Here is a 17068-nt window from a genome sequence, read left to right as displayed (position 1 = left end):
CGTGGGGCGGGGGTTAATTGCAATGACCTGCTCCTATAGCAACTTGCCTGGTCTTACAAGATTTCTTGTCAGGCCTTCTAACATTCTGAGGTTAGACCAGAGATGTGGCTGCCTTGTCATGTTACCCAAATTATGATTGAATGCTCTTCCCAAAGACAAGTGGCTGCCACCTACCTTCAGCCTTTAGGCACCAGACAAAAAACCATCTTGTTCTCCTGAGCATTCAATGGACGGTGTGTTTCCATCTGCCTTTGCTAGTTTCTGTTTTTATAGTTGGTTTCTCTTTTGTCCTAATTTATATTGCTTCACTGCTTCTGTGTTTTTAATGGGTGGTTTTAACGTTTGTTAAGAGCTGCATTCAGGAGGCATTCAGTGTAAAAAGAGTAATAACAATTTGCAATAAAAAATATTATATATAAAAAAGTAATCTTTCCAGGTTGATAACTCCCAAACTTTGTTTCTCCTCAGAAAGGGAAGCTCTGGAAGAAGGATTGAAACCAACCAAACCCAGTGAAAGTGAAGTCTGCCATGTGTGTACACTCATCGTTACATATGTTGATCAAGAGCTGGAAAAGAATCAAACGCAGGAACAGATTGGAAATATGCTTTCAAAGGGTTGCCAGTTGCTGCCAGAAGCTTTGGTGTATCCCGTAAGTACACCAAATGGCTATTGTGAAAGGGAGACCAAAGTGTTCTAAAAGGAGAGAGGAGGTCAAGGAGCTGAAGATCTCTGTCTTGTCTTCCTGCCAAAAGTGGTGGGCATTTTATTGGTTTATCTACATAGAAGCTTTATCCTGCAAGCCAGAATAAATATTATCTTCTTTAATTACTTCTAGTTTGAAATGCATCTGAAGCAAATGTTGTACCCCCCCTTTTTTTAGAGTCGCCACCAAATTTTGCTCATAGTAAAAAATTTGAAGCAGATACAGAAGTTACTTCTTGGGCAGAACTTCCAAATATTTTTTGACATAGTCATAACCAAAGAGAGCTGCCTGTTTAGGAGTTTTGTAGAAAGAAGACGGCTTGGATAAGACTAATGAGGTTCCTTAGGGAGCATTCTACCTGTCCTGAGACCCTGCAAATTCAGCTTAATCAATTAAATCCAGAAAACAAAAGATTTAGACCCAGTTGCACTCTTGGGGGGCTGTACCTAGGAGAAAGGCTGAGAGTCACTTAACTTGTTTTTTTTTATTACAGTGTGATCAACTCGTGGTGCAGTATGAGCCAGCTGCTGTCCGTCTCCTGGTGCAGGTCATGGAGCCAACCTTTGTGTGTGCTGTAAGTCATGTTCTAAAGTAATTGCTCATTCTTGAGTGAGATCTCTGGCAAACAGCTTTGTCCGCAATCCAGTGGATATGTTTACCTGGGATATTTCTTCTGACATGCATATATGATTGCACTGTTATTTCCTTTGCAAATAACAAAACCACAAAAATCCCATAAATATCCAGTAGTCTCACTATTAACAAGGAAACAACCTGTAAAACATGGGTGGGTAACCTGTGGATGGACTCCAGCTCCCATCATCCCTGACCATTGGTCCTGATGATTGCTGGACGGGGCTACACATTGCATCCTTGCTGTGAAACAGGGGGCAGAAAAGCCCCTTCCCGCCTGTTGGGGGCAATTTGGTGGGTAGGACAACCCCCTGTGATGCTCTCTTTCTACCACCCACTTTTTCTCTCTCCCTTCTTGCACAGCAAGCTTCCAGGGGAGGGGCCGATCATCCTTGCCAGAAGTCAAATAGCTGGCAGATGGCCCTTTTGAAAATCAGTCTGAAGATTAGGGTTGGCTGTGTGTCCTACTTTACAGAAAGGGCAGCCCTCTTTTTGAAAAGGGTCCTCTATTTGAATGGCTGCCCAGTTCAAATATTTTTTTTAAAAAAAGAAAACCTAGGAAAGAGGAGCAGCAAGGACCTTCAAGCTGCCCCCCTAGTTAGCACCTGGCTTAGCAAGATTGAGCAGTCAACACAGGTCACAATGTCCCCCACCATGGTGAGACGTCTCATAGTTCTTTTTAAATTATAGTGGTTTCTTCTGAACGTCCACATAAATGAGCATGTGCGAACTTTACACATACCCGTGTCCCCCTTTTTGGTACTGTGTACTTGGCTACCCTGCTGAGGGCCACAGGCAGCCCTCGAGCTACAGGTTGGCCATCCCTGCTGCAAAGCTACCCTGAGTCTTACCGCCTGCTTTGAAAAGGGGGGAGCAATGTGAAGTTGAAGGGGGCTTTGGGGAACTTAAAAAGGAGCGTGGAGCAGTTAAGAAAGGAGGCTGATTCTGCATAGGTGTAATGGTCGCTTTTTGTGCTCTTCTGCCCCACAGAAAATAGGAGCCTGCCCCTCGTCCCACCTTGTGGGCATGGAGGTTTGTGTCCGGGGCCCTAGCTACTGGTGCAAGAACGCAGAGACTGCAGCTCAGTGTCAAGTAAGTAGGGGTGGTGGCGGCAAGAGGGGAATATCAAGCTTTCCAATACAGTGGGATGGAGTTGATAAAAAAAAGTAATTGAACACAGTTAAAAATGGGAGCACTCTTTGCAGCATACAATTCTGGGAATGTGACGCGATGACCGAAATAGGAGCAGGTGAAATTATGGAAGGGGATAGTCTTTGAAACGAAAACCCTCTGTGCTACTGATGATCTAGGTGCATATTAGTGATGTGGAATATAGGATTGGGGGAGTATGTTTAAATATTGTGTGCAGTTGTAATAAGTTAACTCATTCTGCTTCCAAGTGCTTAACTCTAAAAACATCTTACGTGTGAATATACTGGCCCTTATCCACCTGTAGCTGTGTATCTAGCAATCCTGCAGTAGGGATATGCATTCACTCCTTATCAATGGGGCTTGATGAACACCATTATGCACATCCAGGTATGTAGCTGTATTGGCATTGTCTCAGTGTTCAGAATCTTATGGTATCTGAAGGGCTTCAGTTTCCTGATCCCTGGTGTGAAAGGTGACAGCAAGATGAATAGGAAATCTTAGATACTCTGAAGTTTTCCTATATAAGCCCATTTTCTTATGAGTTGTGCTATGAATGGAGAATGGCCTTCCCTTGAGTCTTCCTCTCTTTTCCCCATAGGCCACTGAATACTGCAAGCGCCATATATGGAACTAGAGGAAGCCTTGCCAGTGGAAGAATGTTGGCTGTGGTTTTACTGAATGCACCCTGGAATTTGGCCGGGTGGGAAATTGTGAAATGTCTAAACACTGGCAGAACCACACCTTCCTTTCACACTTCTGCAGTGTGGCTGTCTGTTGGGTGGCTATACTGCTGAAAAAGAAAAAAGCAGGGGGACTGTTTCCTTTGCTTGTGATGCTCTGAATTACTGTACATTTAGTTTTACTTTTAGATCCATGGTGGGGAAGTGACACGGGTAGGGAGGAAAAAGGCTGTGGTGGGATTTTATTTGAATAGCTGATAATTTTGGTAAGACTCTTGTTTTAAAATGGGTAAATTGCGTTACGATCATTGCAAAACTGGCTGCTTAAGTTGGCATTTTCAGATTTCCAATACCTTCCTTCTCTAGCTAGCTTTTTAAGGTACAGCTATACTATACATTTAAACTGTTTTAATATTTCATTGCTTTTCTTCAAGGGGTGCTGGGAACAGCCAATCAGACTGTTGGGCCACTTAGTCCACTGTCTACTCTGGCAGCAGCACTGCTTCAAAGAAATATATTTTCCCAGTCTTGTTATTTGAGATTCTTGTTACCTGGAGATGCTTAGAATTTTCTTTAAGACAGGTCAACTGGCACAATAATTTTAATTATATGGAGGGATTTCAGTTCTCTTAAATTTCTGGTGTAGACAGAAACAAAGTCTCGAAAAAAAGGGGCTACCCATTTTCTCATGTTAAGTACAGGCAGTTATTGGGTACTTTTACCTATAGAACTTAAACTTGGTGTCAGTTCATCCTTTCCTATTTGGGAGACACACATGTATCTAACCCTGTTCTTTCTGAATGCAGCAGCTAGGGTCCTCAAAGGGATATGTATCACAATCAGCATGAAAGGCTGATTAAATGGTTTAAATAGGTACAGGACACAAAACAATTTGCATGGTCAGTGGTTTGCTTACTCCCTTGCTGGATTGGTGTAGTTAGGTAGACTGAATTTTAGACTATAAATCCATGGCTGTTACTTACCAATAGGTGGGTTGAGTGCTGACCTATGAACTAAGGAACAAGTAATTTTAATGGTGTTTTCTCTGTACTTCAGGAGTAGCGGCAAGTGCTCAGGATAATATAGAACAGGCAGCATTAAGCAATAGCGTCTTTGCTCTACACCTCAATATGACATTTATCAGAATGTGTCTAAATATCAATTCCAAAGCCATTGACTCTTGTTGCAGCTTGCAATTAGAGCAACATCTGAGAGCATGATGCTTGAAAGCCATGCAGATGCCATATTTGTTGGTAAGCAAAAGATAAAATTTAACAGGTACAGTGATGCAGAGGTGAATTGTTGTTGTTGTTTTCGCAAGGCACAATTCCCATGTCTACATAGCTGTTATAAGTAATGAAGCTGCTGTGTTCCATACTTAACTGCGTGTGAACCTGTTCAATATACATGCTGAGAAATTATCCAGTTATTCTAAAAGGACATTATAATGAGCATTTTACCAATGCTTCTGTAGTTAAGAAACATTAAACAATTCTTACAAATTTGACACTGACTCTCCTGGTTTTTGTTAAGCAAACAAAGTGACCTGTTGTAAACCTGAATAATAAAAAACAGAATGATGTTAAGGGCTGTGTGTATTGCATCGTATACACACTTCTGAATAAGAAACACTTAGCATTTTCCTTCTTGATAGGTTTATGGAGAGAGAGAGTACATGCTGGTATATAGATGAGCACAATGACCACTCTGATTCCTCAGCCCCTACAGCAGTGTGTACGTAACCCAAACAAGCACCGAACCCTGTGCCCAAGCTGGGAGGGAAAGATCAAACACAGATTAACTAAATTCATGGATTATGTATTTCTGGTTCCTTTGACAGACCATTCCAAAAACGCTCAACACTTTACTGTTTGAAATCAAAAGAAGAAGGAAAAAAGGAGTACACACAAAACACTCTACGTTCAGAACCTCAATTAATATCTCTCTTGTTTCTTTTGATGCTGCAGTGTTTTGGTAGGCCAGCAAAATGAAGAAATGGCTTCAGTTTCTCCCCACCCCCTGCTTTCTGGAAAGGTGAAAACACAGATAAATGCCAAACAGATTTATGGAGCTTCCTGAAGGTTATCACACAATTTGCTCTGTGCGAGTTGATGGTCATAGCATCTTAGCTGCAGCTGGTTAGCAGCCGTCTTCTCCCATCACCACAATCCCCACCACCACCACTAGCCTGATGGTGGAAGAATGTAATGGATGCAACCCAGGACCTGTTGGGAGAGCCTGGTCATCTCCACCGATGGGGCATCATGGCACACCGTGGTTATTGCAATTCTAGCCTTAAGTCTGTGCCTCAGGGCCTCCCCATTGCTCTTTTTAACACTTTATATTTTAAAAATAAAATTTAAAAAGTTATGAGTTTAATGATGTGAGTGCCTGGTAGAAGCAAACAGTCCTGAGAACCTTCACCCCGGGGGTTAGGCTCCCCAAGGCTGCCCTAACAGCTGTCTTGGTCAGGTTTCTTCTGGAACAGGTGGTGGCCAGGCACAAGTGACCGAGGCCTCTGGATTTTCTTCTGCCCCTCTTGTCCCTTGGTCAGTGCTCTACTCTGGCGGCGGCGGCGGCAGTCTACGTGGGGCCAGGCTTCCTCGGAGCGCTACACCAGCGATGCCACTTCTAGTCATAACTCTGTGATTTCCAATGGGCTCTCCATGATCACTTCCCTCATTTTGTGCATAGGGGTGGATTTGGCGGACTCGGTGCGGGCGTTCTTGTCACAGAACGCCCCACCGTCGGCAGTCAGTGTCTCCAAGGAGCGGCCCAGCACCTTCTGGTCATCCTCGGGAAGACTGTTGAGGTCAGAGGTTAGCAGAGTACCTGTACTCCCATGGACCACGTGGATTCCATCAGGTCCCTTGAGCTCAATGGGCTGCTTATGTCGGAAGCGGAGGCTCCCTTGGCTTGGACTCCTTTGCTCGTCATCGTCATCCAAGTCGTTCTGGATCAGCTGGAACAAAACCCAAGTTGAAATCAACACATCGTAGTGCCCCCCGTTGCTTAGGCAGTGCTGTTTTCAGCTGCAGTTACATTCGCTTCCTGAGTGAATCTGGGAACGGGATAAAGGTCCCCTCTCAGCCTAAAGACCCTGATTATATCTAGAGTTTGATTACCCCACTCAAAATTCCTATGTTTGTAACACTCAAGCAGTTGGGTGATCTAGCTAATTCCAGTGGAAGTAACTGATATGCACCGAAATGCACATGGAACCTCATTCTCCATTGAAATGACTGGAGAAGCTGTTTCAGGCTAGGGAATTCTCTGCATATACTGGAGCTCTCACTCCTCAGAAAAGTCCACTGGTTTAGGGCTTTAAGTCTTCATTGCTGGGGAGTGCACGACTCTTGCCAAGCCCTTACTCTTTGCACTGGGGGAGGAACCAGATGTTGCCTTGGGAAATTCATTTTCCTGTCTTGTTTGATGTATAGGTCTCTTTAGATCAGGCTTCCTCAAACTTGGCCCTCCAGATGTTTTGAGACTATAGTTCCCATCACCCCTGAGCACTGGTTCTGCTAGCTAGGGATCATGGGAGTTGTAGGCCAAAAACATCTGGAGGGCCAAGTTTGAGGACGCCTGCTTTAGATGTTTCCTACAAAGAGCTTAATATTGGCCCTGAATAAAATGCATTCATTATATACAACTTGAGACATATTTTTGGATTGGTTCTTGCACAGTCGCGTCTTAAAATCCTAATAAGGCAAAGGCGGCAGTTTCTGCACAGTGAGATGTCACAGAGTAGATTGCAAGGCTGAACTATTATTCTGTCTCCAAAGGGAAGAGCCTTCAGGCTTGGCTGCTACTTAGATGGGAGCCAGGCTGAGACACCAAACATCCCATAAAACCAACAAACCACAAAGAGCAGATATTTAATACTGCACTTCTGTATAATGTTGTACATTATATGTTTCTGATTTTAATAAGGTGGGCAAGGAGCTTTGAGGAGGGTCTAACCAATGGGAGAGCAGGAAGAAAGGATGCTAAGAAGCCTGAGCTAGCTGGAGAGTATTAAGAACTCCAGGTTCAGGTCGAATAGAAGCAAAGGCAGAAGGAAACTGGATTAGACAAAGATTGCAATCAAGCACAAAGCATTAACCGGTTCACCACTTCTGTGCACTTGGCTCAACTTACTGGGCATAATAAAGCAAACAGAGAGATTACAGAAGAGAAACAAAGTGCTCCCTGAAAGTTCTTCATTCTCTGGCTACAATCCAGCAAAGTAAACTTTTTCCAATGTGCTTAAACATGTAGTTTCTCCTCAGTGTATTGCTATCTGTTTCACTATAGCCTTCATAAACTGATGTTCAAGGAATGTCCTGTTACTATCCCCCTCCCCAATTCTTCCACAAAAATCCTTGCAGCTACAGTTCTTGATGTTTAAAGACCATGTCCTCCTATTTTTCATCTCTCTGTCTCACGCCTTCATCCCTTAGAACTTTTTTATTGCACTGTCTTCATCCCTCATTGCTGTGAGTCTACGAGCTCCCCTATAAAGTTCTCATTTATTAGAGAATTGCAACTTTCCTTTTGTGAATAACTGGCCTAGGGTTTTCTTCTCTTATCTATATATGCCCCTTTTGGAAGTTTGATTACTTCACAGTGGTTGGCAAAGGATTCTAATGCCTAAAACAGAGGTTTTCAACCTTTTTGAGGCCACGGCTCCCTTGACCAACGACATTCTGTGGCACCCCGTGGGGTCAGGGGCCCAGTTATGTCACCCTTTGCCTGCAGAGCTGGCAGTCTCTCACCCTTTTTCGATCACCCTCCCTTGTGGAGTGTTCCTTAAGCCTTCTCTCCTCTCCCAAGTCCTCTGGGCAGCTGTTCTCTGAGCTGACACCCCCCCTTGCCCCAGAGAGAGATGCCTCCCAGAGGCACCTGTGGAACTTATAGCCACAGCAGCAGCAATAAACAGCTGTGCAAGCCTTTGGGATAAAAGAGGGCATCAGAGGAGGGAGGGAAGGAAAGAGGAACAGAGGCCACTGTTGCCCGCCGCACCCCTGACCTGATCATTCAAGGCACCCTAGGGTGCCACGGCACATTGGTTGGAAACCAGAGGCCTAAAGAATGAATTAGCACTGCAAATTAATGCAGTACTGCACTAAGAACATGAATAGACATGCCTAGCATGAGACTTTCAGTGCCCAGGAGGAGTTAGGACACAGAAAAAGTAGCTGATTCAGTGGGACGTGTGTGGGCAGAACAGGTCTGGGCAGCCTGTGACCCTGCAGAGTTGGCCTGCAACACATCCTCTCTGACCGTTAGCAATTCTGGTGGCTGCTGATGGGAGCAACACCTAGCGAGACACAGGTTGCGCAGGCCTGTGGTGGAGAGGGGCTCCTTCTGCCTGTTTCATTGAACTCCTGCGCTCTTGTGCTACAGAGGGAAATAGCTATGAGCACCACACAATAGATACTGAAGGGTACAGTTCTGAAAAGCAAACACTACATCCCAAAGGGCACAACAAGCATTTTCAAGAACTCCCATGCACAAGCAGATTCTACCTCAGAGACTGAGGACTGGTCCCCATGACTGGTGGTGGCTTTATGCACCATCCGCTGAGCAAGCAGTCTCTTCAGTCGCATGTAATCATCCAAGACTACCTTTAAGAGAGAGCCCTGGAAGGAGGGGGGGAATGGGCAACAGGAGAAATTACACTCGGGCCCTTTGCCACGTTGTCCCGAAACTTACTCTGTGTAGGGAATCCCCATGAGAAGCTACTCTAAATCCAGATATCCTCTCCATTAATAATAATAATAATAATAATAATAATAATAATAATAATAATAATAATAATAATGGCTGAAACATTTATCCTTAAACCTTCTAATAAACCCTTTTGAATCACACCTCGTATAATAATCCTCATTAAAATGGGATTCTTGCCACATAGTGCATTCTGCGTGACTACCCAAAACAACTGCATTCCAAGATTGGATTGCAGACTAAACATGGTGCTGAGAGTTCTGTCCTCTGGCCAAGCAGTGCCACAAACTTGAACATTTTACTGAACTGAGACTGAGAATAATAGAACATACCTTGATGGGCCCTTCTCGCATGATCTGGCCTAGCTTGGCAATGTTGTCGTATTCCTGAATGGCTGCTCTCAGATAGCGATCTTCTTCGGGTTTGGCAGCCGAAGGCTCTCGGCCAAATGTTCCCTAAAAAGAAGAGGTTCTTAAAATAGCTTCTCTCTCTCTTTGTCTCTCCAGACCTGAAGGAAAATCCATCTGGGAATCTTTTCCTAATGCCCCTTGCTAACATTTGTCTACAACATGCCCACCTCCCGTTGTAAAATTTAATTACTAAGCAGGGCATGCGCCATGTTGAACAAAATCTCATTAACAATGAACAACAAGTACATGCTACATGACTGACTCTAATTTTCCATGAAGTGCATCATAGCAACTAATCTTAGACTAGGAAGCGCTCAAGTTAATGTAGCAGCTACATTGCTGTTGATATGCCATTGCTGCAGCCTCTTCCTAATGGGCAACAAAGGCGCAGTTGGATTATTAAGCCTGCACGAGAAAGGAGTTAAGAATAGATAAATGAGATATTCTAGCACAAGGGGATGGTGATGATTGACAAATAGTGCCAATTCTAATTTATGCAAACAATCAAAATGTGTTCTGTTGCTTCACATGAATTTGAAAGCTGAATTTTATGCTAGCACAGGCTACAGGCAAAAATTAGGATGTTGGCTATACTGTGGCTTCAACCACAGTATAGTAAGATGCTCTCTCACGTGAGTCCTGGCTGGGCTGTTCCACAGGTCTGTTATTTCACTGAGGTTCTCAGGCAGGTCATCCTCATGCTCAGCTTGTGCTGCTAACTCCAGGTTTCTGCAGAAAGGGTCCAGCCACACAGGGTTGGCTCTAGAAAGGATACAGGATGCCTACAATAAACAACTGCAATGGGAAACCATCCAAGAAAAATCCACCAGTTTGGCCCACATACTTGTCAATATACTATCTCAGATAACTTTAAGCACTCCTTTTATTTAAGCTCATGTTTTCAAAGATTGCGCTATATACAAAGATTGTGCTGTAACAGCCACCTTCAAAAGTAAGAATCATAGGTGCCAGAGGCCAAGATTGTCTTTAATTAGGCATGGTCAGCATTCGGATAGCCTCTTTTAGCCAGCGTTAAACCTTTCAGAAATTGTTGACAACTCACCCATCAAATGAATATTTATTTGTGTTTGGCATATCCATGATGTCCATGAAACCTCGGTTACCTGAAGAAAGCAATGTGTCAAATTTACCGAGAATCATTCACATCTGTTGAGTTTATAGTTTGACTTATAAAAAACCGTTTTCTGTTGCCCCTGTGCTTCTACCAGCAACTAGACACACAGAAACTTATCAGCTAAAGTTTTCCTCACTACTTATCATCACGTCAAATAGTTTCACAGTTTAGCCTTTGTTAGTTTCCTTCCACACAAGCAGTTTAGTCTAGAATTTACATCCCTTATTTACTTTTTAATGGAGTAGTCATTGGAGTGCAACATCAATTGTTTTTCAGGATTAATTAATTTCACTTCCAGTTTACTGGAAAAGCAACACTTCACCAGCACCAAAGAGTCAAGGACTGGAAGCAACCCAGGCCAAGCTGCTGGTCTTATTATTCACCGTATGGTGTTATGAGTGATGGCTATCTCATCATATTTTTCAATGTCTATTTCCTTCCCAAGGGGCCAGGAAAAAAATGGATCTTCTAAGATCTCTTACCTGTGGAACCGGCCACAATTGCTTTCAGTTTTCTTTTGTGCCTGCAAGACACAAAATAACTAAGGGGAAAGAGCACAAGAATTGTATTGTGAAGTCTGTTCATCATACATGTAATGTGATTGGCCCTTTAACATCCTCTCACATACTGTTCTGAACCAGTAGAAGACTATTGGTTGAGAACCTTTGCTACTGAGTTCTTTTGCTGAAATTGGGTTTCCTTCCTGGATTCCTCCCCCCAAACCTTGAAGTAATTCTCTATAAATCTAAACATCTTTAAATATATTAGAGAGGCTATGTTTTAATCCAGTTCAGTCATGCTCCTTGAGATATACTAATATACCTAATATTTTAAAATAAACAAAATATTGTTCCACCTCTCAAAGGAAGATTGACACCAGAAAACAGATTTCTCTCCCACTGAACATGCAAAGACCTGTTGCATGTTTCCTCATGCAACTCAGCTTACAGTTCTGATGCAGAAATATTTGAGTAAAGCAGCCAAATCCCTTATCATGAACTTGGAAGATGAATCCACTTTTGGCAGCAGAGAGAGTGTGCAATTCAAAGGTGTCAGACAGCCATAAATCACCAAAAAGGGAAATTCCCTCTCTGCAACCTGGGAGCAGGGCTGACAAACTTAGTACACGCACTTCATCCACTTCACCCTCCCACAAGGCTATGTTCTGTGGTGGAAATCTACAGCCATTACTCCTTTTAGAAATCCCTGAATCAGAGCTTCCTCCTCTGCAGTATGCAAGGGTTTGATGTCAGCTCCAAAAATACATTATTATTATTATTATTATTATTATTATTATTATTATTATGGCATCTGAAATACTCTGCCCTACACAGTGCAAGTGCTGGAGGCTACTCACGCTGTTCTGTAGTACCAGTTCATGAGGATGAACAACATGGCTGCCAGGAAGAGGAGAATAGCCAGAATAATTATTGCCATCTAGAAATGGTAAGAAACAAAACAAAAACAAAGCTAACTGTTACGGCAGGGATAGGATGTCTAGGAAATGGCTTGGCTACTGACCCAGTGTAAATTGGGGTACGGGTCTAATGAGGTCTGCCAGATCTTCCCATATGGACTGCTAGGCCATTCTGCCCAAGCTGCCCATCACCTGATGTCATATATGATTACGAAGAGGCTGGACCAAAAAGATGGCTTCTGAAGCACCACCAATCAGCTGTTTGATGGGACTTGAAAGCAAAGCACAGAGCTCCCTGTGTGGTGTGCTCTGAAGCCCTGACGCCATTGTGAATTCAAGTAATTGACAGGCCCTCACTACCTGATAGACATGGCCTGCAGGGGTAGGGGAGATAAGGATTTGGTCCCCCTCCCCCCGTAAATATTTGCCCTAACGATGAGATATCGATAATCTGACTCGGTGATTCCAAACTGCATTCATGCCCAAGTCACAGGGAGAGAATATAAAAGGAAATGAATGGTGAATCCGCCATTTAATGGTCACTCTAATAAAACGATGGCAAAACCCAACATCTTTTTGATACCCATCACTACAGATTCCTTTCATGAAAGCTCCTTTCAATATGGCTTTAGGACTTGTACCTGCACTCTTTTCACAAAACAGTTAATATAAGGTTGCCGGCTGCTTTCCAAATAAGTCCTTTTTGTGTGTTTTTAATAGAAAGAAGTTCAGCAGGTGCATTTGTATATCTTGGCAGCTGCATGCTTTTTAAAGAATCATGAACTTGTTGCAGCAAACCTAAGGAAACAGTTTATGAAGGGGTAGTTCCTTTCAATGCAGCCAATTCCGAAGAGTGTGGGGGACCTCCTCCTAAAAAGCATGAGAGCTGGAAGCAAAGTAAGCTTGAGAGAGGGAAGGACCCCCACCTCCATCTTACCTGAAGCGCTGACATGTCGTCTGGAGCCCTGGCAGTGATTGCTGGCTGCACATCCAAGACATTGTAATTCCGGAAGAGATTCCGCAGCTGCTCCTTATTCTCATCAATCATCTGTATTACTCTAGGAAGAGGGTTAAACCTTTATTTATGGATTCACCTTCCTAGTGTTGAAAATACACTTTTAAAAAGTGTTTATGGCAAGAACGATCAACCCTCACCTCCCAGCTATAATTTCCAACTCAAGAGATCCTGGAAGCAGGAACTCACTCTATTAAATTGCATCAGAAGAGTCATGAAGCCCATCATTCAAATTCTTTTTTTTTTTTAACATAGTTGGGGGACCTGACGCCTCCATGTGTTGATTGACTCCAGCTCCCATCAGCCCCAGCCAGCATGGCCAAGTATGATAGGAATTGTAGTCCAGTATCACCTGGAGGGCTGCAGGTTCCCCATCCCTGATCTTAAATAAGGTGTGAGACTCACAAAGGAATGGGACTGCTAGATTAGCAAGAAAAGGCTTTGCACAAATCTCTGCCATAAGGCAACAACAACAAAAACCCTTTCATGGTGAAGTAATCATTATATGAACTAGAAGGGCTGTTTCAATTCAATATTTATTTTTAGTTATGATCAGCAGAGGTTGCCGGGGTTGGCTACCACTGCTTGAGGGTCTTTCTATCTAATATAAATACTAGTATCAGATGCCAGCTGACCAAAACATTGCCAAAACACTAGGACCTGGGTCTAAGACTCCTCGTGCTTGTGACAGGAGAGGTTGTTATATCCAATGACATTATGCAGCCTGCCTCAATGTGACACAGTGCAAAGCATGGTTAGACCCATGTTTTATATGAGCAGCAGAACTGAACGAATCTTTAGCTGTCTATCCAACAAAAAAGTCTCTTCCTAACTGCTGAGGCAAAGGCAACTCTGTAGAGGAAGAGCCATTATGGTGCGATGTGGCTAAAAATGTTTGTGGGAAAGTCCTCAGCTCAAATCTCACCTAAGCCACAAACCCATTGCTGTTTCTTTCTGTGTTCAAATCTAAACCTACACAGAGGAGACACACAGCATCTTTACCGTTCTACATCCAGAATCCGGTTGGTTTCCCGGTTCACCACGTGGATCAGCAATTCCGTTTGGGCAAAGTTCACACGGCCTTTTTTGTCAACGTGGAACTATGGGAGACAAGAGAAAAAAAGGTGTCCCTTCTCCTATCCCATTCTTACATTTCCCTGTGACTAGATGGCTCCAGGGCACGCACCCCCAAAGGCTGGTTTTGCCAGGAAATTGGCCAGTTTTTCACCTCTACTTCTTTGACTGAGAAAGAAAGATCAACTGCTTGTTAAGGAAATGAATGTGTTGCCCCAAAGCAGCAGTTACCTGAACGTCATCCGTATTGACAATGGCCCCCGTGATGTTTGACAATAGGCTGATGAACTCTTCCTCAAATTGCCGTACTTTATCTGGGATCTCGTTGATTATAATCTTCACCCGTTGGTCGTCCCGCAGGATATAGATTCCCACAACCGCAGTGTCGTTATGACCAGCCAGGTCTGAGGCCATGACATCCACCACAAAGTAGCCAGGGTTGTAAGCAGTGAAAAGGTCAAAGGTTCGAAGAATCCCGTCTAGGTTACCTTTGAGAAGAAGCAACAAGTGACCCTGCATGGTCAGAACCATCACATGAGGCAGCCATGTTGAGACTGTGCCACTTGAGGCTGTGTGTGGGAGACAGCATGCTTCTCCATGTAAAAACCTTCCTGAACATAAAAGCAGCACAGCAGGTTACAAGGTTTTAGCCTAACCACCTCTCTGAAGTGCTAGTTTTCTAAATGCTTGTGATATTTTTTAAAGAAGAGGGAGCATCCAATCATTGCAGCCTGAAATGGTATATACCAAACAGGACTGTACCACCTGAGTGCTCCGAATACATGTGAATTAGCCTTTAGTTTAACTCACTTCCAAGACCAATTAAACAGTGGCTCCCTTGTATTTGCAGCAACCAAGATCTACTTAAAGAGGAATGAAGCAGGCAGAGATTTTAAGTATAACAGAAAGACTTGTTTTGTCCTGTGACACTTATACTCAAAAACCTGCCACAGTATAGTGCAAAGTTTTCTCAACCTGGGTCTCCAGCTGTTTTGGGACTACAGTTCCCATCATCCCTGACCATTGGTCCTGCTAGCTAGGGATGACAGGAGTTGTAGTCCAAAAACAGCTGGAGACCCAAGTTTGGGAAACCTTGCTATAGTGTAACCTCCAGCAAAGAGATGCTGAAGATAATATAAAGCAGTCTTTGTTGTATGGCAGCATCCCTGTCAGCAACTTTTCTCAAGCATGACTGATTAGCAACCTTATGGATTATATGACCATGGCTCTATTAGCACACAATGTTTTGCCTTTACGAGGGCCGGCCCACCCATGAGGCAAGGTAACCTCAGGCGGCAGAGTCCACAGGGACAGCAGATCCCGATGTCTATCTTTTCTTCCCCCCTTTGCTCCTGATGTTGATCTTCCCTCACCCATTCTTCCCTGACAGGGAAGTGGGCACCATTTTGGGGTATGCCTCAGGTGCCAAAATATGTTGGTCTGGCCCTGGCCTTCACCATGTAAACTTAGCAGGGCTAACCAAATGCAGCACAAACAAGCGAGACAGTTCACTCGGCCCGGGTCCCTCCCCATGCATGCTGTTGCCTCTCTTACCAATGCTGAAAATGTTGGCCACCTCCTCAGAGTCGTTGGAATGTTGCTTGATGTAACGGATACCCAGAATGCTGTACAAGACCAGGCTATTGTTTCCCACATCGGCATCCAATGCAACAAGCTTGATCAGTTCGGAACCCACTTTTGCATCTGTTGCTACCCCTTTCGGAAAGGGAGCAGGGTGGGGTGAGGCAGAGAAGTAACAAAGGAAAAGCCCCAGAGGGAGAAAATAACAGAAGTAGAAGTCATTTCTTGGGAAATAATACCTCCATCAAGGGTGGCCAACCTGTGGCCCTCTGGCTGTTGTTGGACTACAACTCCCATTAGCCCTGGCTAGCATGGCCAATGATCCGAGATCATGGGAGCTGTAGTCCAAGCCAGGTCAGCCGCCCCTGTCTTAAAGATCCCATTGTACATTGTGGTACTAGTCCTCCATTCTGAATGCGCTTATGCACAAATCACATACAGTTTTGCCACTTCACAAAACAGTAGTAAAGATTTTTACATCAGTCCTAAAATTTTACTTATTATTTTTCCTCTTGCAAATTGGCTTTGCCCAGTTTGCCTGATTATACTAAAATAAACCCAGGCTGCAAAACAAATGCTAATTCCCACCCCCCCCTAAAATTGCAGTAATTCAATTAGAATGGGCATTGCTCAAGTGGAACCATCGCTACCTGCTGTGTATTCTGATTTGGTGAACCGGGGAGGTTGGTCATTAATGTCGTCCAAAAAGATCCGTACTTCTTGCAGAGTAGCATCAGTGCTGAGATCCATGGCTTGGATCCTGGTTGCCCGGCGACCCTGGGGAGGTGACCAGTTCCTATTGCTAGAGGCTTTGACAATGAGAGAGTAGAAAGCTTCCTTCTCTCGGTCCAAGTCCCGCAACACCTGCAATTTTCCTTCCCGACTCAGCTGGAAATTATTCTCTCTGTTACCAGCTGGGAAAAAAGAGAGAGAACTAGTCAGTTCTGTTTTAAATTTGTTCCTCTCTAAAATGATATTTCTGTAGTCGTATTAGTGTGGGTGGGTGGGGAGGAGATAGACACAGAAATTCCAATTAGGTTTCCTCCAAATTTTTTCACCCTTCAATCCCATTATCTAATGTTCACGGGCTAGTCCTACCAGGTGGGCACTCAGCAGTGCAGCCTTGGAGGTGAAAGGTAAATGACTAAGCCGCTTCTGGTGCAACAGAACTCCATGGTGGAAGCCAGAGCGCATGGAAACTCCGTTTACCTTCCTGCAGCAGTGGTACCTATATATCTACTTGTACTGGCATGCATTCGAACTGCTAGGCTGGACGGAGCTAGGACAGAGCAATGGCAGCTCACCCCAGGGATTCGAACTGTTGATCTTCTGATTAGCAAGCCCAAGAGGCTCAGTGGTTTAGACCACAGCACCACCTGCTCCTGCAGCTGTGGAATTGAGCTTCTAACCACATATACATGAATACATACATACAGGCAACTCCCCATTTGCGCACAATCGGCATGCACACGACTGCTGCTGCACGTGCCATTATTGGCATCGCAAGGGGGTAGCAGTGGAATGGGGTAAATGGGGAGTTGCCTATCTCTCTCTC

At 44.1% G+C, this 17068-nt stretch overlaps 2 protein-coding genes across 3 annotated transcripts in view; one reads left to right on the top strand and one right to left on the bottom strand.

Annotated features, from left to right (window-relative positions):
- LOC309532118 (prosaposin-like) overlaps nt 1-4676 on the top strand; it is a 42927-nt gene extending 38251 nt beyond the window's left edge. For both annotated transcript variants that reach the window (XM_082222093.1, XM_082222092.1), the window contains exons 11-14: nt 469-650; nt 1198-1278; nt 2328-2429; nt 3088-4676. In XM_082222093.1, the coding sequence (XP_082078219.1) occupies nt 469-650; nt 1198-1278; nt 2328-2429; nt 3088-3123 (401 nt within the window). In that variant the 3' untranslated portion in view covers nt 3124-4676. The remainder of the gene's footprint in view (nt 1-468; nt 651-1197; nt 1279-2327; nt 2430-3087) is intronic.
- Nucleotides 4677-4765: 89 nt separating this feature from the next.
- Nucleotides 4766-17068, bottom strand: part of CDH23 (cadherin related 23) — a 402434-nt gene continuing 390131 nt past the window's right edge. The window contains exons 57-68 of the mRNA XM_082222023.1: nt 16164-16427; nt 15487-15648; nt 14164-14420; nt 13861-13958; nt 12781-12901; nt 11784-11863; nt 10909-10949; nt 10355-10415; nt 9924-10053; nt 9214-9336; nt 8680-8793; nt 4766-6131 (exon numbers count right to left, since the gene is read on the bottom strand). Coding sequence (XP_082078149.1) covers nt 5805-6131; nt 8680-8793; nt 9214-9336; nt 9924-10053; nt 10355-10415; nt 10909-10949; nt 11784-11863; nt 12781-12901; nt 13861-13958; nt 14164-14420; nt 15487-15648; nt 16164-16427 — 1778 coding nt within the window. The 3' untranslated portion in view covers nt 4766-5804. The remainder of the gene's footprint in view (nt 6132-8679; nt 8794-9213; nt 9337-9923; nt 10054-10354; nt 10416-10908; nt 10950-11783; nt 11864-12780; nt 12902-13860; nt 13959-14163; nt 14421-15486; nt 15649-16163; nt 16428-17068) is intronic.

Source organism: Podarcis vaucheri (genome assembly GCF_965113315.1).
Source record: "Podarcis vaucheri genome assembly, chromosome: 5".
Lineage (NCBI taxonomy): Eukaryota > Metazoa > Chordata > Lepidosauria > Squamata > Lacertidae > Podarcis > Podarcis vaucheri.
This window is presented reverse-complemented; position numbering and strand designations above follow the sequence as displayed.